The 27679-nt window shown below is 36.1% G+C and overlaps 1 protein-coding gene and 1 long non-coding RNA gene across 5 annotated transcripts in view; one reads left to right on the forward strand and one right to left on the reverse strand.

Moving 5' to 3' along the window:
* Nucleotides 1–333: 333 nt before the first annotated feature.
* LOC116730817 (uncharacterized) lies at nt 334–13171 on the reverse strand. Of its 4 annotated transcripts, XR_004341419.1 has the most exons (6): nt 12733–13171; nt 2996–3138; nt 1821–2016; nt 1500–1552; nt 937–1039; nt 334–545 (listed from the first exon to the last, which is right to left on the reverse strand). It is a non-coding gene; the product is annotated as an uncharacterized LOC116730817 (long non-coding RNA). The 4 variants fall into 4 exon arrangements; XR_004341417.1 differs by having other exon boundaries at nt 1500–2016; nt 12774–13171; XR_004341416.1 differs by having other exon boundaries at nt 1500–2016.
* LOC116730816 (voltage-dependent calcium channel gamma-7 subunit-like) overlaps nt 5010–27679 on the forward strand; it is a 29908-nt gene continuing 7238 nt past the window's right edge. The window contains exons 1-4 of the mRNA XM_032580315.1: nt 5010–5306; nt 19466–19661; nt 22091–22177; nt 24245–24385. Of these exons, the coding sequence (XP_032436206.1) occupies nt 19466–19661; nt 22091–22177; nt 24245–24385 (424 nt within the window). The 5' untranslated portion in view covers nt 5010–5306. The remainder of the gene's footprint in view (nt 5307–19465; nt 19662–22090; nt 22178–24244; nt 24386–27679) is intronic.

The raw sequence follows: 27679 nt of genomic DNA on the forward strand, positions 1-27679 counted from the left end.
GACAGCGAATGCTGGCGAGAGGTGTTAACGACTCTACTTAGCATACGAATAGCCTAGCATATGCAAAGCCACTTCAGCAGACCAACGGGGATTCTCAGTCATTGGATGAAAAACAATGACATCACAATTCATCACTGACATGTGAGTGGTTGGTTGATGTGTCCCATTGGACAACACACGTCTTTATAAATAAACCCCGCCCCAATAATTAATAGTTTGAATGATGTATTTAAAAAATTCTATATAAAATTACATGCTGCATTAAAATATAATCATATGACATTGCTTTTATGCAACATGTTCATATATGAGGAACACATAACTTTTTTTTTCTTTATTTCATTTTATTTTTCAAAGTTTCCACACAAAATAAGACATAAATGCTTGTTCACTTCTGGACCATTTGGCAGTGTTTTTTTGTCCAAACATTATCCAACATTGTGCTGCTTTCAGGAAAAGTCCAATGTCTCTCCTGTAGTGTAGACCTGAGGTCACTGAGCCCTTGGCTGGGGGAACTTGGGGTCTCTACCTCACCACAGTCCATCCTGAAAAGTGCAAAGTGAGAGTTGATCTGTTACGTTAACTGAATATGACAATATAAATTAAAAACAGGACTATGGATTTTTTTTTATAAGTGTCTTGCTTTATTAAATTGACAAAATATTGGTTAATACAGCAGTATTAATACTATATATCAATATCGGCCCAAATTTTCTAATTTGTGCATCCCTTTACTTTTCTGTACTTGTTACTAACCAGTAACAATAATTGCTCACTTTTTACATCAACCTGGAAAAAAATTATACAAAAATCTGAAATTATATTCCATTTAATAATAAAGCAGTAGGTCCACAAAGATACCTGTCTATAAAATGTCTATACTCCTGTTTTAGTTTATGTATTCATCTTCAGTCACTTTAATAGATAGACTCTCACTTTGTCCAGCCATCTACAGCTTTTGTGTCCAAGTCAGCGACAGGATGTGGTTCCTTCGTCACACACAGAAAAACATATGTACTGCCATGATGAGCAACACCACCTGTTTATTGTGACAAGAATGATAGGAAATTTATTTCTAGTTTGTCTAGCTACACTAACCCACAGCCCACTGAGTTCTGTCTGAACCAGCCACAAGGCAGCAGCTCCAGCAGAAGAAAGGCTGTTGTATTCCAGGCATCGCACCAGACACATAAGAATTTGCATTTGGCAACCCGAAAAACAATAAAAACCCAGACATCAAGCAATGAAATCTTCAAGGACCGAACTTGAAAATTGGAGGTTATGCTGCTAATCTTAGCATTTGTCGTCAACTCATAGATGGAATTGAGAACATTATGCAAAATAAATAATCACCTATCTGAAACATAGTGCAATAAATAGTAAAATCATAATTCAATGGAGCTTTGAGGCAGATAATTTGCCTCAATAAATTTTAATAAATCACAGTACTTGAATCATTCAAGGAATTGTGACATCCCTAGATTAGTAATAAATCTTACATGCCTCTTTCTTGACCAACATCTGGATGACTGGCAGTAGGTCCTTGGCGCAGCTGGAAAACATTTTTGTGAATTATAAATAAATAACAAAATCACATTGCCAATAGCCCTCAACCTCTAAGCGCACGGCAGCACTAAGTGTCAATAGCTGTCGAAAATCCCTCTTTTCTTGCAGTGTGTAAAATCATAAACATTGCATATTTTAAGTCAAAGTTACACTTTGTTTTAATAAACTAAAAAGGGCACTACATACAGATCCAGCATCTTAATAATCAGGCAGAGGACAAACGCAGGAAGACAAGAAGACAGACAGAGTGGTACTTGTCAAATAGGCGAAGGCGAGACTCGGAGGTCGTGATGCAGAGTGTGAGTCGTGGTCCAGTTATTGGAAGAGCAGGAGAAATCCATCAAGGGCTTGGCGGAGAGGAGAAATATGTGAGCATAAGGAGAGTCTGTCAAACGCTGGAAGCTTTGGAAGGGTATGTTGAATCACCAGTGGCATGGGGCGGTCGATAATCTGGTGAAGAGACAGAGACTGAGAGGCGCTTAAGTAGAGTGAGACTCAGGTGAAGCAGGTAGCCAATCAGGTAAGGCACAGGTAAACTGAATAATGGTGGCACAACACAGCTTGAACATAACTTGACCCATGAATCATGACTATCATTTTCTTTTCCTGTGATACCATCTATTTGCTGAAGTCCTCTTGCCATTCTGCAGCAAATACCAACACCACATGATGCTGCTGCCTCTGCATTTTCTGAAAGATATCTACACCCTCAACCCCCTTCTTTTGTCAGACACTTTCACTTTAGTTTCATCAGAACTATATGTATGATCAGGATACGTCTCCAAAAAAATTAAGATGCTGTTGAGACAATTCCAAAAGTATTAGGAGGTTTAGGATTAACGGCTTCTTTGTTATATTCAGCCCAGGTCAGCAAAAGACTCGCTGACGTCGATAAAAGTTTTACCCAACATCTTCACAAATGTTTCTGTTTTTGTATTTTGTGTTATGTGGACTTTTTTTCATCTCTTGAGTGTGATAAACCAGTCATCACATTTCCCTGGTGCTTATACAGTACCTGTGCAAAATTACATTAAAAAAAAACCTTGCAACCAATAATGAACCAGAATTGTGGGCGGCCACAATGCTTTTCCAGAGACATTGGCTGATTGCTTAAAATTTTTCCATGATGGGAGTGAAATATTTTTAAGGTTTGCTCTTAAAAGAAATTCACAGGTATGTCTCAAGTATTGTGAATTAACATGTCAGAAGCTTCCAAGCCTTAATTGTACAAGGCCTTGTACACTTTGAAGTAAGTAACAAAAAAATCTTGGAATAATGATCTATTTTATTTGGTATGATTTTTAACATAAATAAATAAAGGTGTTAATCCTAGTTAACCTAAAATAAGATAAAGTTATCCTTTAATGTCAGATAGTCAGACAAAAAAGCTGCGTCTTTTTAAACGATGCATGTCATTGTCTTACTTTACCTGTGTTAGCTAGCTGGAGCAATTTCTTTATGGTCCTCACAAATAAAATACAAACAGGAATCCGTGCACAAAATGAGTCACAGCCCACTGTATCAGTCTGTGGGTCGCCAGGAGCTGATGGGGCCACTCAACCATGACGGAGTCTATGCAAGCAGAACAAGCACAGATAAACACACACGTCACATGCAACGGTACTGGGAGAAATGCACAAAGAGCTCTAAGATAAACTTGTCAGCTGCACTGTTTGCTTGAACATCTGCTGAAGTTACATAAACTTCAATTGGTAGCTAACATTTCTTCAAGAATCCTTAAAAATCTATGTCTTTAATTTACTGTACATCCACCAAGAAAGTCCTGAAAAGCTCATAAAGACATTCATGACACATTATTAAATCTCATGAAAAGTGTTTTGACACTAAATATTGAAAATATTATCATTTGGAGCTGTGTTCTCTTTATGGGCCATAAAGAGAATTTCACTACACTGAGGGGACAAGGAAAAGGGTCATACACCTTTAAATGTTGACAAGTTGTAAAAGGATCTTCCAGTATGACAGAAGCTTCGAAAACATAACTTGTGCCTTATTTAGCTAGTGGCTAAAGAAGAATCCCGCTCATGTCATGGAGTGGCCTAACTTGTTTCCCAATTTCAGTTCTGTAGGAGATTTGTTAGAGAAGATAACACTTTGAGTTGGAAAATAACAGCAAAGATACACTAAGAATTTAAAGAGGTTCTATAAATAATTGTGGTCCAAAATCTCTCACAAGTGTGCAAACTGGTGACCTATTGTAACTGTGTGCTACATTTTTAATCAGAATTCAGGAATTCCGAATTCCCAATTGGAAAAATCAACTCAAATGCCACCAGATTTCCCACTGGGAGCAACTCCGATCACCCTCAGTTCTGACTTCTTCAAAGTTCCGAATTCTGACTTCCGAGGTAATTGGAATGCAGCATGAGAAAATGTCACACAGCTGTGCTTGCCAACAGAGGTTTATCCACTAAATGACATGCAAATTCATTTTTACCATTAAACAAAGTGTTTCTCACATTTTCAGATGTTAGTTTTATTTTAATATGAGACCTACCATAGAACTGAAAGAAGATTTGTATAACCGAGTAAGCTTAAAAAAAATCATTGTTATCAAATAATGATTTCCCCCAATGTAAATACACAAACTAGAACAGGTCAATGTGCATAAATTTTATCTAGAAGTCATCTACAAATATCTGTATTGTTATTTTGGTGCAAGCACATACTGTACTGCCTTAATAAATTGATATGATGACAATGTCTATAACCTGTATTGGATAGTATATTGTCATAAACAATTCATAAACAGAAATATGAATAAATAACTTGCTGTTAAAAAACCCTTGTATAATATTGCCCACATTATGTATGTCAGAGTCAAATGATAAAAACAGAAACATAACGTTAAACATCAGGTGATTCAAGTCTTGACATGAATCACATGGATACCCCTGGACTTTGACTGGGCCATCCTAAGACATATACAGAGTTTGATCTAAAGGATTGCATTGTACCGCTAGCTTGGCAACTTGTGACAGGTTTCTTTTAGGGTTTTTCTACATCTAAATTGATGAAGATAAGCATCCCCTCAGCAGAATACTGCCATCACCATGTTCTACAGTGGGACAAGACATATGCCATGTTACCCCATTTCGCTTTTTAATTCAACTTGAATTAAGTCCCCTTCCAAACATTTTCCTGTTATTTGATCTTTTCCCAGTCATATTAGGGAGAAATGTTGGTGTGTTCATTAATGAGTTAAACAATGTTAATAGCCGCTGCATGTCTGAATCCGTCACGCTGTCAGAGTGCATGATGTGTCCTCAATTCCAGGCACCGCTCTCTTGTGCCACGCTGCTTTTTCAGTGCGTGTACTCGTGAACCTCCTTCTCCCTCTAGCCTACATCGCTGCAACCCCACCGCCACCATCCCACCCCTTTACTTCACACATACACAGCCAAACACACACAAAGAAACACACCAGTCCCACCTCCCTGTAACCAAACTAGTGAAGCCAATCCAAGCGATTCTCCGCAGTGCTGAAAGAGCAGCGAAGTAAAGGAGAAGGAAGAGGAGTGAGAGAGGAGGAGCAAAAGAGAGGAGAAAGAGGGGAGATTTGGGGAAACACGAGTCAGAGGCAGAGTGGGTGTGTGGCGAGAGCAGCAGATACTGTAGGGTAAGGGAGAGATAGGAGGGGAAGAAACTGCAAATTTGGTGTTTGGCTTCTCAGCAAGCACATCATCTCAGCTGCACTGTTCAGTTCTTTGCTCTGCAGGGTGAGTATTCATTATCTTACTATCCTCTACTTCCGGTCAGCTCTTAATTGCAGATATATGTTTGTTTTAAAATCACACACACACTTTTTGGTTTCCAAAGCTATCCCTATCGGCAGCTCTGGCTTGTTAAGACTTCTTCACCTTCAGGGAGAAATGATGCTCATGCATGGAACTGTGTGTTTGCATACATTTCTTGTGAAAACCTTCCTCTCATAATGCAGCGCGTTTGCATGAGAGAAGAGTGTTTCTGGGTTGAGGACAGATGTGCGCTGCCTTGCTGACGACCGGCGGTCCCTCGCCCGTTAGTGGAAGAATGTGCTGCGCTGAGATTAATGCAGTGCATCTGGAAGCAACTCGCTTTAGCATTATGTTGTACAGTCTCAACAGAGTCTGGAGAACAGCAGAGTAAAGCTGCTTTGCTCCCAGTTGTGCGTTGAGGAGAGAAGACAGAGGGAGGTGAGAAGGAGGAGGGATGAGGTAAAGTGTTTGAGGATGATGTGATTGTGCCACACATCTGAGAGGTAAAAAGCTGAATTTTAGGGAAAATCAGGAGCTCAGTAAACATGATGAATAACTCTTGGGTTCTTCTTGGGGAATCCTTTCTGCAGTTGAATCAAATTGCAGTAATCCTGGGTTTCTTTGTTTTACATTGGAGGAATTGGAGAGTTGAAAATGTTCACTTCCTTTTTTTAATTTTTTTTTTGTAATAGCCAAGCAGTGATTAAGAGGACAAATAATTGGATCTGAGATTTGAAACAAACGTGTAAATACAACAGAGGAATCCCCTCAAAGATTTGATAAAGAAGGTTTCTGTCTCAATGTTTTCATGTCAGGCTATTGTACTGTGCACATGGAAATTTTGCAAATTACCTTGGATACACTCTGGCAGTCAAATGTTTTGAGCTGCAAGCAGTTTCATAACTCACAGCTATTGCAGGATGCTTCATTGTTTGTGTCCACACTGCAGGAGTTCAGTCATAGGTCAGACAGCTGGATTAGAAGTAATTTCTAGGTATCTCTTATTATAGAAAAAATGTTTCCATGAAGGAACTATGATTACCATCTGGAAGTGAGACACAAAAGTCCAATGGGAGTCATGGAAAGAGGAGCACAGTCTACTGCATGTAAGGAAAGTTGCCTTTTTGATATTAGACGAGTTTGGTTTTTAGAGCTGTACTTATGTTTGTCAGATTATGACATTATGCAGTGACAATTTATTTTCAAAAAGTGTGCATGTTTATAGTTTTTTAACATGTTTTATTGTCACTATGAATAATATCACAAAAAACTCCCGATAGACGATATCACCATTCCCTATTGAGATCCTCCTTTTACCAACAACCAGGATGCAAGTAAAAAGTATTGCAAGTATTTGCAAGTAAGAAAGGTTTGCTAAAGGGCAGAACTGACCTACTGTTAAAGAAAACCAAAGGAAAATGTATTTAGGTGTCTTGCTTCCAGTTAAGATCATCATCCACAAGCAATCCAACTCTTTTACCATCCATTAACACATGATTCTCCTTGCATTCTTCATTTAACACAACTTGTTTGATTGGTGCAAAATCATATTTTTGCTGGCTTCACCACTAGATGTCATCGAATCATACATACTTCAGAACTTTTGCCTTTTTGCTTTTTAAATTTACAAAAGTTTCTTACTTCAGTTGAATACAGAGATTGGACACACAATATATATCACACTAATGCACTAGAGAAAAGAAAATACTAACCCACTAACATACATGGGCTGCATAGGAGGAGCAGTATCCAATGGGGTCAAAGCCAGAGGTTTGCTTTATGCTGGAAAAAAATGAAGAGCAGGAAATACCAAAAATATAGGGGATAATTAATTTACTCAGAATTTAGTAGAAAATAATCTTATTCTACAAAGTTACTTCACATCAGCTATCATTAAGTCTCACAAAATGATATAGTAAAACCAGGCCTTCAATCCAGTTTTTATAACAACCAAAATATTAAAACCATCTAAGCCAAATATTAGATCCTCATACTAGGAATGTATGAACTACATGCACAGAGACATGTTATTGTGCTTCTCTTAAGTAGGCATTAGAAGCTCCTGATTTAATGATTTGATGCTGCCAGATGCCCTGGACACCAAAGGGCAGATTTAATAAACATCTGCCTGTTTCATTAAAAAGATGTTTTCAGGTCTGTTAAATGCTTGTATGAGGCGTGAGGTAACATCACTATCAACTGCCCTCTGAGGTGAGGGGGAATGAATCAGTCACTAACTTGAGTTGTTTAAACAGCTGACTGATGATGTGAGTCATTCACATTGGCAGGGTCAGTTTCACTACAGGAACTCAATGAGCTGTGAAGCTTTTCAGATCCAACAGAGATACAAGAACACATCACCTCTGTTGTTGTATGACAATCTGTTCTATACTAAGCTCAGGTAAAAATTAAGCATCAAGGGTGTCCTAATAAATGTTTAAACAGTCACAAAGGACAGCATCATCCCTCGCTAAGCTAAGAAGTATTTTAATCTTTTAAGTTGGATTCATTTTAATATCTGAAAATGCATGTTATAGTTTAAATATGATTTAAATATTTTTTGTCCAAAGTAACCGAAGGAGTCACCTTCAGACTCTGAGGCTTTTAATTGTTTAGCTTTTGAATTGGTTTCATGCTTCTGTGTTAGTATCGTTTTTTATCTATTTATGTACATTTAGAATTTAAATTCTTTCCAGTTTCCAGATATCACTGCTTGTCTATTTTCTAGCCTCCACATTTTAGCACCTGTTCCATATTTTTAATCAGCTCACCTGTTCTCACTTACTAATCACGACTCCCATGATTTAGTTTCCTTGATTATTCACTGCCAATTTTCCTATGCTAATTATGAAACTATGCTGCAGGGTCAGGATTGCCATGTGTCTTTGTTGTTCAACATAAGCTCTTAATTGGAGTTTTATCTGCCTTCTTTTTTTCCGTGTTTGACGTTCTTAAGCTTGCATCATATCAACTGATGGGGAAATATATATATTATAAAATGAAGTTGCGTAACAATGTTGAATAACTTAACCCATGAGTAGCATTGGATACAAATAAGTCAGAGTGAAAATTATAACATAAATTCCTGCAATTTTAAAATATGGTTGTTTGCACCTATAACTGATAAGAGAATATATGTTAGAACTAGATGGACTTTGAGCTCCAACATCGTTCCATATGAAATTGATTTATTTTTAACAAAAGTGAGGATAACAGATGTTGGCTGAATTATAGTTATGTGACTATAATTCTTACAAGATCAGAACAAATGAAAACAAAAGGACCAATAAACCCTAAGCAGTATTTTGCATGGTGCTCATTTGCATTGTCTGACTATATAATGCTTTGTGAATTCACCAAAGCCTAACACGTTATGTAATGCTCAGTGGACTATACTAACATTTGTTTGTTAATCCTGATTAAATTAATTTATTTCACGCATGAAAAAGAGGGTTGGTCCATCAGTTGTATAAGCTTGCTGATATTACTTTTTTTAGGTTAACTGTACCTAATAATTATGAAATACTAGAATCAAATTCAGAAATGCTTTATCAAACAAAGATGAGGTAATATTATCTATACAACATTATGCATATCTACATATTCAATGATGTGGATGTTTAACCATTGATGCCATGAGAAAAAATGTTTAAGAAAAATACACTTATTGGTTAAAGATTGTGCTTTTTAATGTTAGATCATCCACAAATATAGTTTGTCTATCAAAAGCTATGCAAAGCACCTTTAGTTTTCTACGCAGGCATCGTATAGGTTTAATCAGTGTTGTGCAGATAATTGAAAGAGGATTGAAAAATCTTGAGGAAAAAGCAGCTGAAAAAGTCAAATTTTAAACAAATATTTTCACATTTGTGTATTAAACATTATTTTTATTTATTTGATAAGGATAATAAGGGAGAATATTGCTTAATTCGTTGTCTTAAAAAATATAGAAATATATTTTTTTATGTACTTCACATGTTTGTTACATAGATGAAGAACCCATCATGTATGTGTGTGACGTACTGTGTGTGTTACAGGGTCTTTCCTCCGTCTTTGGGCCAGTGTGTGTCATTTTATTCTTCCTCCTTTGTCGACACCTTTCCACAGCACATTTCCATGCCTTTCACAGGTCCAACCTCCTCAGTGTTTATGTGTGCATGTCCTTTATTCAGCAACATAAGCTCATTATTGTTATCAGCCAGGCAGTCGTTCTATAGGATGAGTGTTTGTTTCTCAAAGCTTTCCTTGTCTTAAGTACTGCTATGAGAACTAAGCAGCTTCTATGTCTCTGAAAGTGTGAAAAGTGCAGAAGTAAAATATTGCAGAAATGTCTTGGAGAAAATTTGAGCTTTTTTTAAGAGATTTGTTCTTTCTGGCAGCATGAGGGCAAATATGCTTTTCATATTTACATTTCCCCTTCTCACTAAAATTTTTTATCATGTTTCTACCTCTCTTTTTTTAATTCCTTCCTAATTTAATTTCCTCATTGTTGATTTCATTTCTCCTTCTTAATTGGTCTCCATAATTCCTCTGGCTGGTCCTTCAGTCTTTTATTTTTTTTCTTTCTTCATTTTTACCCAATTACTTTTGAGTTCAAAGTTACCCTATTCCATTCCTCTTTTCTCTATTATTTTATTTCCTTTTCTTGCCATCATTCCTGTCCTCTGTGACTCCTTTTGCCCTCTTCATATTGTTTCCCATTCTCTAATCTTTAAATATCACCTCTTCTCCTGCCAACTGGCACAAGCAACTCTGAGCTGATAGAGGGACATATTGCCTCCTCCACGGAAAAACACCCCCGCCCACCTCACCCCAAATGCTAGCAAAACAAACCTAGGAACGCCATCTGTGGATCCCCGCCTGGAACCATGGGACGTGTAGTTGTGTAGTGCTCAGCAGTTGCTTTATCCTGTGCATCGTTGACCCAAAGTTGATGCCAAGTCTTTTATCTCTGTCTTTTTTGCTTTGTTTTTGTTTTTATTTTTGTTTTTTTGTCATAGATGCCAAATTGGAAGTCTCTCTGGGTTTCTGACAACTTTGTTGTGACAGAAAGGATTTCTCTTTATAGCATATAAATATCCCTTTCTTAAAACTTTGTTCTGGAGAAGTGATGGTAAAAGAGATTCACATTCATCATGTTAAATTCCAACCCAACAAAGAAACATTATGTTGTACCTACGGGTCTATGTTCTACTGGAAGGTAAAATTCCACTCCAGGGTTGATACTTTAGTCGCCTGTTTAATTAATTTTTTTTCAGTGTTGTCAGTATTGACCTGTTTTCAGGTCCACACATTTTCCAATCAACCTTTCCAAAGAAATGCTTGTCTATAGCATGATGCTATCACAGTCATCTTTTTACATGTGTATGTCCAAGGTGATGTGATGTCAATTTGCTACCACATGTAGCTAATTTTTTTGGTTGTTATCTCTCCTGATGTCCTTCTTGGTTTTTTCATGTGTCCTATATTGGCATTTCAGGCATACCATTTGGCAGGTTGCCTACATGTGCCAATATTCCATAATGGGATATTGATTGTCTGACTGACTTTATTAAATCAAGACTGGAATCAACATAAAAGTAGAAAGCCACATTGCCATTGTAGTAGTGCGTTTGTAGGATGTCTAACCGTTTTATATTTATGTGTTTGGTTGCTTGTGCATTCGTGTGTGGGGGAATTATGTGTGATTGTGCTGAGTTTGTTTTGAGGTACACAAGTGGTAAAGCAGTGACAACAGTATAAAGCATGCAACTCATAGCACCAAGGAGCAGCAAAGAAGTGGACATGACTTTGGAAAGTGACAACCACTCCAGGCAGAAAGACACAACGCACCACCACAGAGCAGCTATATGTTCCACATAGGGGTAGGTGGTCACTGAAGCACAGGTCCCCCAACCCATGCGGACATCTCTCAGGCCAACCCCAGTGCCCATGGCAGGCAAGTTCCTGCATAAATCCCCAGATCAAGACAGCCCAGTATTAAGCAGGTGAGAACCCCCAACATGCTTCTACACAGAAGAATGAGGAGAGGGAGGGCACTTTATCAACCTGCCAGGTGAGTTGGCCCCAGGGAGATTAAAGAAGAAGAGATGCCCACCACAACCCAGCTTAGCTCCTGCAGCCAACAGCATGTCTGACACACCCCTGGGAGCCGTAGACCATCCCATGCCACACCAAAGGAGGTGGCTCCCCCTGTAGGCCTAATGGGCCTCTGCATGCCCTGCCTGCACAATGTCAACTGTGGCTAAGGACCCCCCACAGCTCTCTTAAGGCACTTGGTGGGACTCCCCTGAGGGAGAACCAGGCCACCTTGAAGGCATACAGAAAATAGTTTTTGTACTGAGATTAAAGTACACAATGGTGCAATTCCATTACTAAATAGGGAGTTTCTGAATACAGCTGGTTGTAGTAGAATTTGTTTCTATAGTTTGGGGACTAAATTTATATGCTTTCCACACATTTCACATTTTTATCTGTAAATAATTTCGAAAATCATATCCCTTTCACTTTACGACTACTCTATTTTGTGTTTCTATACGTCAAAAAATCCTAACAAAAACGTTTGTGATTGTAAAGGCATTTTCTTAAAGCCTTTTCAAATGACACATTTATGTTTCCGAATTTGTTCTTTGAAACATAAATCAACTTGTTTTATTCTTTGTAAAGCAATGGAGATGAATATTTTTGCAAAGAACTGTACATACTGATAAAATGCTGCATAAATCAAGTCCATAATATCTAATTAATTTAATGCATCCTTTTTCATAAATTTGAATTCACAATTTGGTTCTGGTATTTTCAAGCTGTCATTTATATCTTTTGTTTTGTAATGAAACAAAATATATATATATGTATATATACAAGGCCATCCCTGGGTATTTTACATCATAACGGATGTAAAATGTTAAGTTAATTCATTTAAAGAAATAAAAAATGAGAGAAAAACAATCCTAGTGTACATCAAATTTAGGGACCATGTTTCTGTAGCCCAATCATACCGGTCTGAAGTAGGTAAGGGCCCCTGAGTTCGTTAAACCCATTAAATTACAAATAACACTCTTGTGTTTAACCCTTTGTAAAGTTTCAATTTGGAGTAATAATACACCAGTACTTTTCTATTCTTTTCACCCAATAATATAGCTTTGAGCAAGAATAATATTCTCCAAATACTATTCTACAAGAAATCAAACACACACCTGTATGAGATTTTGAACATATATTGAAGACAATAATAAATTCACAGAAATGGTAAATGTTTCAGTCTTTTGGTTTCACAAAACCTATGTTAATTAATGTGGGCCCACACTTCAATGTTCACCTAAGCCGGCAATAATTAACTAAAATATAATTCCCCCCCCAAAAAACCCGTTGCAGGCCTGATGTGATGACGAAGCGTGGAATTTGGTACCTTACTCCAAAGGAAAATCTTGAACCTTCTAGGAATTTCACCTGTCCTTAGTCCCAGTTGGCAAGATGTCTTCAGCTCCTTCACCAGTCCCTCGGTCCACAGGATTCAGGAAACAGCAGGAAAATCCAAAGCAGACACAAAACTCTCAGTGTAAGCTCTTCTCTCTGCACTAAGCTCAACTCTGGAACGCTCCCACGACGGAAACTTTAGTGAAGTCTTCTGTTAGCTCACAGTACTCAATGTCCATTCACTGTGCTAATGAATGCTAATGCGTTAGCGAGCATTACATATGACTTTCCACCTACTGTACAGTGAATTCCGGTCTGAAATTATCACAGTAGCTGCAAACAGAAGTGTAGAGTCGATATCTATTAACAGACTGTCCAGTTGAAAGCCTAAATATCTGCTAAAACACTCGTTTATTAATAACTTCGCCACGTTCTTCTTCTTCTTCTTCTTGTTTTTTTTTTATGGCGGTTGGCAAACAACTTTTAGGTGCATTACCGCCACCTTCTAGACTGGAGTATGGATCAGATGTAAAGTCACTATAATCTTCCCATAATACCTGTTCTCCTTAGAAAATTAAAAATACTATTAAAAACTACGTCCCCCGATGATCTTTGAAGCAAACTTCTAATATCTAATTTATTTTTATTCCTATTTAAATTTCTAATTAATTCCTCCCTTTCTCGAACATACTTACTACATTCTAAAAAACAATGTTGTATTGTTTCTAATTTCCCACAATAACTACAGAAACCTGTATCATGTTTATTAATTATTTTAAGAGTACTGTTTAAACCTGTATGTCCAAACCTTAATCTAGATATAATATCTTCTTCTTTTTTATTCCTGCTACATTTCCTAAATTCTCCAACTTTTCTTTGGATGCTATAATAAAATCTGGCATTGCTTCCTTTATCCCACTGTTCCTGCTATTTATCCTTAATATACATTTTACTAATATTTTTAACCTCATTTTTACTCATTTTAATATTTAAATCAACAATACACTTTTTTGCTGCATTCTTAGCAAAACTATCTGCCAGCTCATTCCCTATTACTCCAATGTGAGCAGGAACCCAAACTAATTTAACCAGAGATCCATAACTTTTAATCCTAAACATTAAATGATTAATATCAGCTATAATATCTTGCCTTGATTCTGAATTTTGTTCTGCAATACTTACTAAGGCACTATTTGAATCTGAACAGATTACCACCGCTCTCTCTCTTGTTTCCTCAACCCATTCTAGAGCCATTAAAATAGCCATTAGTTCACCTGTGTATACTGTCAATTTGTCTGTTATTCTTTTATTTCTCATAATATCTAAGTCCGGAATTATAAAAGCTATTCCTATATTATTATTTGACATTTTAGAGGCATCTGTATATATTTGTATATATTCCGCATATTCATTTCCAATATAATTTTCCACCTCTTTCTTTTCTAATTGTTTTCCTTTTTCCAGTAAACTTAAATCAACTTCCGCTATCTCAATTATCCATGGTGGGATAACAGGAAGAACAATCACAGGACTAATTAAACTATGATTTATTCCTATATCTCTTATTTCATTTTTTATAAACCATCCAAAACTATTAATTTGCTTTTTTTCTTTTTCTTGACAAGATTGTAACATAATATATGGAGGATAACTTTCTTTATGTCCTTTAATATTTGCCCAGTAAGTTATTGCTAATTGTTTCCTTCTGAGCTCCAACGGCATCTCACCCATCTCAACTTGTAGAGCTGAAATTGGGGTACTTTTCATCGCTCCACAACAAAGCCTTAATGCTTGATATTGTATTCTATCTATGGTTTTAAGTAAACTATTTGAAGCTGAATTATATAAAATACATCCATAATCAAAAACTGACCTGATTAGACCAATGTAAATTGTTTTCAAAGCTTTCCTATCAGCTCCCCATTCTTTTCCTCTTAAACACCTCATTATATTTAAGATTTTTTTACTTTTTTCAACTATTTTATTAACATGAGTCTTCCATGTAAGTTTTTTATCAAACCAGAATCCTAAATATTTTATTTGATCTATCCTTTCAATAACATTCTCATATAATTTCAGACTTGTAATAATATTTAACTTTCTATTTGTAAAAACAACAACTTTAGATTTAGATATTGAGATTCTAAATCCCCATTCTAAAGCCCAATCTTCTACACTATGTAATGCCTCTTGTAGTTTCCTATTTACAAATTCAATATTTCTTCCCCTCTTCCAGATAAGGCCATCATCTGCAAATAATGAAACTCCAAAAGATTTATCTATATTATTAAAAATATCATTAATCATTATAATCACCTCTTTCTTTCTCATTTCTTCTTCTCTTACTTCCTGTCTCTCCTTGACCCTCAGCCAACCACGGACCAGTGAAGTTGCTTTGTTCTACCCCACTTCCTCTTACAAACATAAGCCCTTCAAAATAAAAGATGGTGAAGATTACTTTCCTATAAAACGGTTTTAAATACATTTCTTTTTGTTGACACTTATTTATAACAATTTTAACATATTTAAGCAAACATGCTTAACACATTCTAACTTATTATTCCTTCCATGAACTTAACTCAATTCAAAATGCCCTTATTTTGGACTGGGTTACATTTCAGTCAAACGTTGTTTATGTTCACCACTTTTCTTTGTTTTCAATCTGACTTTTAATATTCTAGTTTCTATTACCATATTTATTATACAAAGAAAAACAAGCTGGTCTGTGGTGTACAGATCAAAGGACATATTTTCACACATAAGTGTGTTATTTGAAAAGGCTTTAAGGAAGTGCTTGGCAAAATATCTGAAATCAGCTGCTTGACCTACTTCACAGTGATTTTAGGAAAGTCAAGAGCTTATTGCAGCTAACTGAATGCTAATGAAGTAGTCAGACTTTTTTTTTTTTACTTCTGATATCTTCCTTTCTGTCACATACTAACATTTACATTTTCAGCCCAAATTTACCTTTCTAACTGCCTTTCTGTACCCATTTAGTTACATAACACCAAAAAGTGACCAAACTCTGCTGTGTGCAGATTTTGATCAAATTCTTTCCAGTGAAAGGAAAATAATTTATGGTCTGTTGAAAAAGTTTTGTGCCAATAAAATCTGAAAATCTAAAGGGTGATGTTAATGTGAAAACCATATGAGGACAAACTCTGCGACAGAACTAGATTTAATAAGAGAGACTGCACAGCTGCATATATTTACTTCAAGGCAGATACCCCCTCAAACCTGTTCTGTTGTTTTTATATGCTTACTATGCACAGTTTTATCCCTATTTCCCATGTTATTCATCTTATTGTGATTTATCCTATCCAAACAAATCTTAATCTTGTCCTTCCATCCAGTTTCTAATTTCATCTCAGCCTTCCTTATCTCTGGCATTACGTCACTTTTTCCAAAGTATCTCTCAACATTACAGCATGTCTAATTGTCTCTCCATTCGCTGAGTTAATAAGCAGCTGGTACATCTTGGGAATTGTTGCCATATTCTCAATGCTTACACCACAAAGAAGCTCAATCCAACCCAAATGTTGTCTGCTATCTCAGCAAACACTGGCCGGCTGTAGCTGGTGTGGGAACCTGTGTTAATCACATTTGAAGGGCAAATATCTGTTCACAACAGTGTTTTGCTAGGATTCACTGCCCTTTGGGAAACATGCATTACTAGCCCATAAAGCCAGTCATTACAACTGTGAAAGTTAAAAATATGGGGGCATTTTGTGTGTAATAAGGGGGTGTAAAACCTGAAATCAGGTATGCAATGATTAAAGGACAGGGTAGGTTGAGCCTCCCAGGAATGACTTTAAATCAGATTATTGCGTCCTTTGGAGTGACAGGACCCTGATGGCGAGTGTGTGGATAATTAAATGAAACTCCAATCAACAGGCCTGTAAAGGCACTTCTCATCAAGATTCTGTATCTCTTTGCCTTTTTACTTCCAGGATAACACTTCTGTTCATTACTTAAGTAAATTTTCACTGAGTTACCACCCGATCAGAGAAACCAACACCCTTACAGATTTACATATTCATCACTGTGTGCCTAAATACAGAAAACTATATGACCCATGAAGCATAACAAACAGAGAAAGAGGAGATATTTTGAGCTACACTTAACTGCAGCAGTGGGCTAAAAGCTGCTCCACAGTGCTGAGTCCACACACTTGTCTGTTCAAATTAGCTAAAAAAAAAAGTGCAGCGAGACATTAAATGTTCATGTCATACCTGTAGTTCCACACCAGAAGGTGTCTGTATTTAATTTTGCATTTAGAATGGAGATAATATATTGAAAAGTTGTTGTTTACCTGGAATACCTGGAGAGTCACAATTGCAATCAAGAATGTCAGAATTATTTTAAATAATTCACTTGAGACTTGTAAGAAAGTTGTTTGTACCAATCTGTAGTAGTACAGCAGCAGTACATAACTCCAGTCCTTCAGGGGCAGTGACCTGCAGCTTTTAGATTCCTGGTCCAACAGAATCAAATAGACAAATTAGTCAAGTTCCTCAAGGGCCCGCTAATGACCTGATTATTTGACTTGGGTTTGTCGAAACTGGATGACACTGTCCCTCAAGACTGAAGTTGAATACCCCTGATGTACACAAAAGAATGTCTTAGCATGTTAACATGCTAATCAGTAACATTATCTAAACGTAGCATCAAACTTGAGTGACAGGCCACACTTCATTCCTCTTCTGCCTGACAGGAGGTTTCTTTGTGCATCTCATCTGTCCTGTTGTTGTCTGCTGAGCTCGTTTTCTGCTAGCCTGCCCTCTTATCAGCTTTCAACTCTAAACTTTTGAAGGTTGAAGACCATCCTTCAACCCTTGTTTCAGCCTATAATAGTAGTTTTAAAGCAAATATGTTTATGTTTCAAGCTAGAAAAAGCAGAAAACAATAAATAAAGCAAACAAACACATCTTTCATTTAATACTGTTGGTCATTTCTGGTGCTCAGAGAAGATTTATTTGTGAAAGCTGTTATTTCAATAGTCAATAATGGCTTTTAATTGGAAAAACAAGATATATGATAAAAAAGAAAGAAGGAACCATGTTATTCCAGATGTATGAAATATAATGCTATTACAAAAGAAATTTAATTTGTAAATACTATCAATATCTGATCAGTAACATAACAATTACATTTTGCAAACTTAATATTATATTGCTTAAACATAATATAGCAGTATAGGCGGTATTATGCTTTTAGGCTGCATTGTTGAAATTTTATAATATAATTAAACTATAATTACCGACATTATGCAAGATTATTCTGCCACGAACTAAGTTTAAAAGGTGTTGATAGCGTTAAAAACTAATTTTATCTTTTTAAATAATAGGTCTTTGACATGGGGTTGAATAGGAATGCTTATTATTTCAAAACAGATATTGGCTGCATAACTTTTACCCTTTGTTAAGTTACACCAAGTAAACCACAAGACTTTTGGGACAATGCACTTTGGGCAGATGAGAGCAAAGCAGAGATTTTTGACCATAATACATATATTCATGTTCGGAGAAAAACAAGCACATAAATCAGCATGAAATTATCAATCATGGTAGTGAAAGGAACAGTTGGTACATGTGTTATAAAAACATGATCTTGGGACCTGCTCTCATTGAATCCCAGATTTAAGCACAACATCTTGATATAAAACATCTAAACTGTCAGCAATAACTTTAAACCACAAGATTAGGCTGTTGGGAATATTATAAACCTAATGCCACACACTCAATATTTAAATGATGTGAAATACTGAAGGCAGAGACTGACAAGGAAACAGCAAAGGAATTCATCTCACACTTATTTTCTTGCCACAGGGAAAGGGCTAATTGCTTAGTGACCATGAGTATGAATACATCTAATTTAAAAGCTGCTTCTCATGCATTTTATAAGTGCACATTAAGCCTGTAGCATGTTCCTTTAAACCATATCAACGGAATTCAATTTCCAGTTTTTAATAATTTATGCTCCACCTGCAGGTGATGAGAGCTGCAGGTGGCATAGTATTTAACATGGTTTTAATAAGAATAAGAACAAGCTGCCTGCTAGCTTAAAGGCTGCTTCATTTTCACATACTGCATCTTGAACAAATTTAAAACAATAATTTCTAAAATGAAGGTTAGGGAGAACAGTTTCTTCCATCAGAGTAGATCAGTGTTCTGGGTCAGTGTTTTGTTTTTGGATCATTGAAGGCATCACATCTGTTACATCAGGAGAGTTCACTGTATGATGAATGAGACCTCCATTTTGACTGGATGGATGAGTGTTTGTGTGTGTATGAGAAGAGGATATGTCTCACAGTGTCAACAGCTATGGTGAAGAATGACAGAGGCAACTTTTCTGCCACCTAGTGAGCGACAAGCTACACTGCATGCTACCTGGAAACCATAAACAGGCCTCATTTGGTGATGCAGAGGATGAATTTAATTTTTCACAACATAGTAACCTGAACATATACCAAATATTAAAAGCATTGTCTGCTTTTAAAGAAGGTAGAATGTTGAATATGGTGCAGTATTAAGTTGCAGTCTTTCTGTTGTTTAGACTTTATAACATGATTCAAGTCACCTTGCAGAAATCTATGAATTATTCAAGCTGCCACAAAAAACACACATCTTCTCACTATTCAAATTTTATTCTTTTTTTGTTACACCTCCAACAATAACTAAGGATTCCCACTAATTATCACCAATTCTTTCCTCTTTGCTCCTCAGATGAGTTCGTTCAGCACGAGAGCGCTCACACTGCTCTCGTCGGTGTTTGGAGCTTGTGGGTTGCTGCTGGTGGGCGTTGCTGTATCAACGGACTACTGGCTGCTGATGGAGGAGGGAATCGTTCTGCAGCAGAACCAAACCATGGAGGTCAAGATGGCGCTCCACTCCGGGCTCTGGAGAGTCTGTTTTGTTGCAGGTCTGCAACCAGAATCAGTAAACATTAGACAAATATGTGGTCAAAAGACTGGATGCGATTTGTATTCTTAGAAGAAGAATGTTTTCTTCTCAAAAAACAGAGACAAAGAAACATATGAAATATTTAGTTCAATTTTACCCAAAACTACAATCCTTTTTTGAGAAAAGGAGAAAAGACAGGGCAGTGAGTTCTTTTTTAATTTTTTAAACATTTTAATTAGAGTTTCTTCATAGTTTTTCTGAGATTACTATTATGTATTTATTAGCTTGTTTTTAAATGGTTCACTGCAGAGCAAATGACTAGTCTAAAAGTCGTGTTTGCAGCATGCTGTCCTGCATGTTTTTGAGGTGTGTTTGCACCAATGCCTCTAATTTAAGTGCATTAATTACCTTCACAGCAGGTCATTAAATTCTCCTCAACCCTGTTAATGAGCCATCATTTTAAATCAAGTTTGATTTGAAACATGCAGAGCTGCGTGCTATGAGGATCATGATTAGGAAGAACTGGTTCAAGGACTTTATAGCTTTTTCTGAGGAGTGGCAAACTCCTGGGGTCGTCTGTGTGACTGCAAATTACAACCATTGTCGTCTTAAAGCACTTTACTGAACAAATAAGTTTGATCCAAAACCACTGTATAAAAAAAATCCAAATCAGTCCAACTTCAGCTATTTATAAGAATCATCCAAGGTTTTGTCTGGATCTATTTGAGTAATTTCCATCATTCTGTATGAATGGAGATTCCAGACAGTATGACTTGCTGCAGGTGAATAGTGCCAGACAGATCCGACAGACATCGGTCCAACAATGAACGGACACCAAATAAAAGGGGTTTATGTGCATCCATTTAGTGTTGGATTGAAACAAAAAGGGAGACAGTGGGAGAAATACTTATATTTGGGCAAAATAGGGAAAAATAATCAGATATTGGCCTCTGCAATAGTCATACTGCATGATTTTCCCAGAAAATATGTGACACCGCTTAAAATTTGCCCCAGGGTTTTTGTTTTTTGGTTGATAGAGACCTAAAGAAGCAGTTGGTGCATCTGTCACATCAGAAATTTTCTTTCACGACAAGATTTTGGCCCAGACAGAAAATAATTACACAATGTGAACCAGAGGCTAAGGAAGCCCAGTAAGCACATGGCAACAGTGAACAGCTAATTACATCGGATCATGAAAGAAAATCTGGTCCACATTCCAGAACAAAACTGGGTCAAAATCTATGGATAGAAATTATGAGATGGTTGTCAATCCCCTTAATGGATAGGAAACTTTACCACAGTATTCTAATCATGTATGCTGATGTTACCAATAAATGTAGTATTAACAGAACAGCGGAGAAGTTAGGGCTAAGTATTGTTGCTGGTTTTATCCTTTTTTGTCAAGTTGCAAAGTGTTGCACTAGAAAACAACATAATTCAAAATTTCCTGTGAGATTGTACTATGGAGTAGAACTAAAACAATATTTTATAAGGCTATAAATCTTCACATTTCTAAGTTTTTGTTTTATGACTGCATGCAGGCAATGCTGCAGTTTAACTCTAACTTCTCATACTATTTTAATTACTGACACCTAGATGTGGTTAAGATGTCTGAAGGCAATGTCATGTTTGGAACTTCTAATTTTAAGAGCACACACTGCAAGGAGAGATTATTTAGACAGCATTTACAAACCTGAGATTTAACCTTAAAATACATTAATAACTTGATAACAAGATCAGTATGAAACTAAGAGTCAGTGAAGAGTTCACTCTTTTTTATGAGATGTATTGTCACTGGACACAAGTGTTTTCATCGAGACACACACACAAAAGCCAGGCGGTCACAAATGACTGTCCTTTTTTGCAGTAGCTGTCGCTGTGTTTTTGGTCATGATGGTGTCGCTCTGGGGAGGAAGCCATGTTTCTGATGCTTAGTACAAAAGGTCAGAGGATGAAAACGCTGATGGCATTTTGAAGGGCCAGTCGTGTGTTGGTGCGTGGGTGAGAGAGGGAGGAGCCGTATCACATTTGTCTTGACATGCACGCATCACTTATCTGGCATATTTTTGCACAGACACGTTTTTGTGTATGTGTGTGTTTTTTCACAGTGTGACCACAGTTTGAGGTTAATTGTTGTTCAGCTCTCCTCTCTCTCTGCTCAGGTCTTGTTTTTCTCAGAAACCTTCTGACCTCCATCTGTCTGTGTCTGTAATTTTATTCTCTGCAGCTCTGTGTCAGTTTATTTACGTTGTTTTTAAATTCATCTGTTCAATAGTATGTTTTCAAAATTACTATTTTGTTCGGCTCCTCTGCTGCTCAGTCTGGCCCTCCCTGTCTGACCTTTGACTGTGTTTTTCAGCTGTAGTTTCTGTTTTGTTTGTTTTGGACTAGTTTTTTTATTTCCATATGCAAATATTATATCCCACCCTTCATTTCTTCCTCTCTTAGGACCTGAGAAGGGCAGATGTGTTGCATCGGAGTATTTCACTGAACCAGAGATAGAGATCACAACAGAAAACACAGCCAACATACTAAGTAAGTAAACATATATACACTGGATCAGCTCTATTTGGTGCAAAAATCAATATAAGATGGAGAATTTCATGCTTTGATTAAATAAAAAATCTAACACACTCATTAAAATGTTCACTTATTATTTTCAGATTTCTGTGTCAAGAAGGAAACTACATGACTTCCTTTCCAATGTTCTTGAAATCCTTTAGTAAAATGTTTCAGTACATACTGTTTGCTGGTTATTTTCAGTTAATTTTCCAGAGGTAATGTGTGTTTCGGGGAGGGGGGGGATATACTACAAAAGCAGGGCTGTTTGTTCATTTTCTAATAAATTTAAAATCCCAATCAAAATGTATGACCAGTGAATGCACCGTACCTTCCACTCTTTGATGTGGAAGTTATTAAACTAATAATCAGCCTCTGTTTTAGTAAAACTGATATCTTGGGGGGGGACATACTCCAGAAGCAAATAATGAACAATTGCTCACAGTAGGAAGGTTTTTATCATGCTGGTTTTAATTAAACCCTCAAGCACAGATTTTTTTCTCCTTTTAATGTTAATAATGAAACATCTTACCTTGACATAGAATAACTTTTAATATGTTGCTCATTTGTTGTCACTGTACAGTCTCTTATTCTTATTTTTATTTTTACCTTTCTGCTTCAGTTCATATTGAACTTGTTTCTGGTACACCAATATTTCCCCACACAATTGATTGTACTATCTGTATTTAACAAACAAAAAAAAGAACCCGACAGATAATTTTGTGATTATTTTCTTTTTTTACTTGTTTAGCTTATACTTTTAATGAAGTTGTTTTGCAAAGTTACTGATATTTGAGTATCATTCTAGATAATGAATGAACTCTTGAACAAAACAAATCAAATTCTGGTATTACTCCATTGTATTTTCTGAGAAACATCAGTTACATAGAGGCACATGAAACTTGTAAGTTATTTAACATGTAAAAAATCAGGGGAATTCTCAAGAATAAATTAAATATAATCAAAGATTTTAAAAGACATGGTTTCTACTGCTGCAAATAAAAAGCCTGTGGAGGACTTTATCTATTTTTAACAAAATATGTGTATCCTAAAACATTAAGAAAGGAGAGATAAGTGAATTCTGAGAGCTTGACAGCGCCCCCAGTGGACTTTATCCCTAAGCTATTTCAATAATTTAAAATATTGACACTAAGAACCAGCCTGAAACATGTTTTACTCTCTGCAGTTTATTCTTCCACTGAGATGTAAATCACACCTTGTTGGAGGTACCTTAGGGAAAATCTGTGGTCTGGTTAATGGTGGACAGATATTCTTAGGTAGATGCACAAGTCATAACACCGCACTGCATCTGTGGATGAATAAATCATAACCTTACTCAACTTAGCCCTGAATGAGCTGTGGCAGATCAGCCTTTATAGGGAATAGATAAGTAGAGTAATTTAAATGAAACACATTCTGCTTATTCTTTATTATTTTACACAGTGTTTAAATTTTCTGTGTAATTGTTCTTGTTCAAAGCAATATCAACATTTCTTGATATTGCAGAATGAATAAGATCTTTCCTGGGTGGAATGTGTTAGTTTCAGCCAATGTGTGTATTCAGACATTGGCTGTATTCAATGTATGCTTTGGAAATGAAAGTCTCGCATAACTTTCACATAAACCACTCAAAAATAAGTGTGATGTGAATATACATGATATATTTAGAAAAATGAGCATCGTAACAGAGGTTTAGATTATCTGAATACACTGGACAAGCAGACATGAGCAGAACTAAAACTGTCTTGTTTTAACAATTTGAGAAAGGCCAGATATTAATGTCATCTTCTTAGCTGCTAATTTAAAATCTTTATTAACTATGAAACAAGTTATGTACCAACATGAAAGACAAAAAATGTGCAGTCATGGTGATGGAATTTCACAAAGGCTGTAGATATAATTATGGTAATCCTTATGAACCTAAAACAAGAACATTTGAGTATAATTTGAAGTCCATCAGTGAGAAAATGAAATCCTCTTTTTTAATCATCCATGTTCGTTTCATTAACATTTCTTCTTTTGTCTTCTTTTGCTGTTTTTCAGAAATGGTCCGGACAGCCACACCGTTCCCCATGGTCTCCCTGCTCTTCGTCTTCACCGCCTTTGTCATTAGCAATATTGGTCACATCCGGCCACAGCGCACCATACTGGCCTTCGTTTCTGGGATATTCTTTATACTATCAGGTAATGCTTACACGAGAAACGCAGACAGAGCAAGCACCTCACAGTCCAAACATTTGTGGCAGATATTTTGTGAACTTGTGGGGAAAACAAATATGGCTTTAGAGATCTAAACCTCCCAGAACAGTGATTTTGGAATGGTGTTTATTATTATTATTATTATTATGAGCCATAATAAGTACTCATTCCAATTTCCCTCAGACTGGAGATGTTGAATTATTTAATTTCTGTTTTTTCCAAATGCTTAATCTCCTATATAAAATGAATTTTCAGCTTAAAAGGTGGTATGTCCCTTATTGACTCCAACTTCAGAATCCAATATGGCTGACTCATTCATGAGACAAGATAATAAATGTCATTATATTTGTTATTTTGTGATTTTGAGTCCTATAAACAGACTTTTACAATCTCTGTTATTTAATTTATTTGATCTGTGTTTTAAAGAATGCAGAGAAAAAACACTGTTGTCTCTGTTAAGTTGGCCCTGTTGCAAAATGCAACAAAATCATATTTCTATTGCAAATGGAACAGAATAAAATTGAAATGTTATTCCATTTGATGTCATTTCAACTACCGGGATGATTATCAAGCAGCTTGTAATTTTGTGGAATAAATCCAAGAATTTTTTCAGTTTTCTCCTCGATTTTGCAATTACTTTTTATTGTAATTATAGGAAATCAAGTTACCACATTCCATGCCTAAAGGGTCTGTGTGATGTTAAAACTATTCTACTGTATATCTGAATATGTTTTAGTCATTGTTTTTATGCTAAAACTTAAAGTGAACTTTGAATGATCTGTGTGACATTTTCTGACACTTTTTAAAGGTTTTATAATAAATGTTTTAAATCTCTCCTGCCGTTTTTCGGTTATTCTCATCTTGCCAAACTTGCAATAAAGGTCTTCAAAAGGCACGCTACTGAGGATTTAAAGCTTATTTTTGCATAAAAGATAAAAAGCCTTGTGATTAAAGGGGTGCTGAGGTTGAACTCAGTCTTTATAGAGGCATAGTCACCTTACTGTGCTCAACTTTAACAGCTCTTTTGTTGCAAAGGAATCTTGTTTTTTTCCTGCTACAGCACAAACACTGAAGCAAACTCTTGAGGAGAGGAGAGTATACCTCAGTGAAACAGCAGATAGAAGGCATTTCATTTAATGTTACGAAAGCTGAGTTATTTCAAATGGATGTTTGCTACAACAGCTTTAAGAATGGGAGACATGGGCAAAGATTTTCATGATAAGTTATATTTGAACAGAAAGACTTGATGTTATTTAGTTAATTCAACCAGAATGTAAGAATTTTTGCAGTAAAGATTGAAAGTGTCAAACTCCTTTTAGCTATTGGCTAAAATGAGATGTTAAATGGCAACAGAAAAGGGTTGAGATGTGCTTGACAACATTTGTAGGGACAAGTGGTAAAAAAGACAACTCTGCAGACGTAAGAGTCACTTTTGCTTCTCCTATACATCTTTCTTAGCTGACATCCTGTCAAGCTGTACCTTATTCTTGCAGCAGGCAGTACCATGGGGGTGATTTAATCCCAAATAATAGCTTCCTGTCAAGGAAACTATACAGGAGTAGTGTGTTTATGTTTCAGTGCATGTTTTTGTTTCCTTTTAAAACAGAAAGTCAGTACTTTGATTTTTATTTTTCTATATGAAGGTCTGTTGCTAACTGTAGCCAAATGGCTCAAGCTTCCTTACTTCAGTAGATAGACTGCATTTAGTATGAATATATTCCAAATGGATTTCAGACAAGCATCTGCAAACAATCCTAATATTTTAATCTTCATTGTTCAATCACATGTTTTTAGATTTGGTTGACTTTAGATTATGAAGATTTTTAGATACCACTATTCACAAAAAGATATAGGATGTGTGTCAAAACTTTCAGCTTGTCTATATGGCAACAGCCTGTCATTGGTGCATTTTTTTAGTATGCTAAAAGTAAGATAATCAACTAAGAAATGCACTTGTTTTGTTGTATTCTTAGACAAAATACTCATGTTATAAATTCAGATGACGAAGAATTACTTGTAAAATACAACACACATTTTTGAGCTAAAATAATGCCTATAGGCACATCAATGCCTAGAAGCACATATTAACAGTTTTTGTCTCATTACTGGACTTTGAGCGGTGTGTCATTTGGATCAGACTCCTGTTGGAAACAGAAATCACTGCAACCAGCAGGATGACATCACCTCCTTACATCACTGCAGGACAGCTCTCTCTAACGTTTTTTGGTCTGACCGTTCATCTGATAAATAGATTACTGCAACTTTTTGGCTCTCATGCTTGTCGGGCAAAAATCCTCATTGTTGCACCTTTTATGTGCATGGGTGTTAACCTCACAGATGCTATCTTAGCATGGTGGACTGCTGACTGGACACATGATGTCATACTAATGTTGGCGAGCCAGCATGGAGAGGATCATCCTATCATACCAAACTGTTCAGCACAATTTGTCATGCATTTTTGCCCCTGAAATCTATATTGCAGACACAATCCATTTTTTAAAATGTTGCAGGAAAACATGTAAGTTTTACGTACACTGGACTGCAGTGAATAATGTGGGGTATTTACAACAATTTGAAGACATGTTAACTTTGTAGATAAACAGTAAATATCAAGTATATGTTTTTTTCTTGCAGGTTCTCATTTTAAGAACAGTGATGTTGTTAATCTACAAGTGAGCAGTCATGAAAGACTTTTGTAAAGCCATGCAATTGAAAGAAATTTCTAAAATATTCTACTGAAAAAGAAAGAAGAAACACCAAGAACAAACACGCCCATAAATCTATTAAACTGACTGTTAAAATAAGAGAATACTTTATTAATTGGGTGGTTTGTTGCAGACTGTGTGGTGATTATCCAAGTGATCGATGTTGTTTTTTTGTTTGTTTGTTTTCTTTTTCAAAGTTTTCAATTTGCACATAATTTTCTCAGGTCTAATTTCCTGTGGGATACAATAACCAAGAGCTTAGTACTAAACGCATTAGGCTACAACACTACCCTCTAATGGTCAAGACGAGACATTACAACTTTATTTTCTATGAAACAATTTAAATCCTAAAATTTAGCACTACAGAAAGGAAAACCCTGAAATTAGCAATTAAATACATTAAAAACATTTAATTGTGATATGGTAATTGGAGACTTCTTTTTATACATTTGAATCTTTATTCAAATGTATTTATATCTTTGATTTGGGCTATGCTCAGTATGGATCAGTAATTGAGTAAAACAAAATTTACTTAAATGTTGTTCTTTATTTTTATTACTTTCTATAAGCGCAG

This window comes from Xiphophorus hellerii, chromosome 13, assembly GCF_003331165.1.
Source record: "Xiphophorus hellerii strain 12219 chromosome 13, Xiphophorus_hellerii-4.1, whole genome shotgun sequence".
Lineage (NCBI taxonomy): Eukaryota > Metazoa > Chordata > Actinopteri > Cyprinodontiformes > Poeciliidae > Xiphophorus > Xiphophorus hellerii.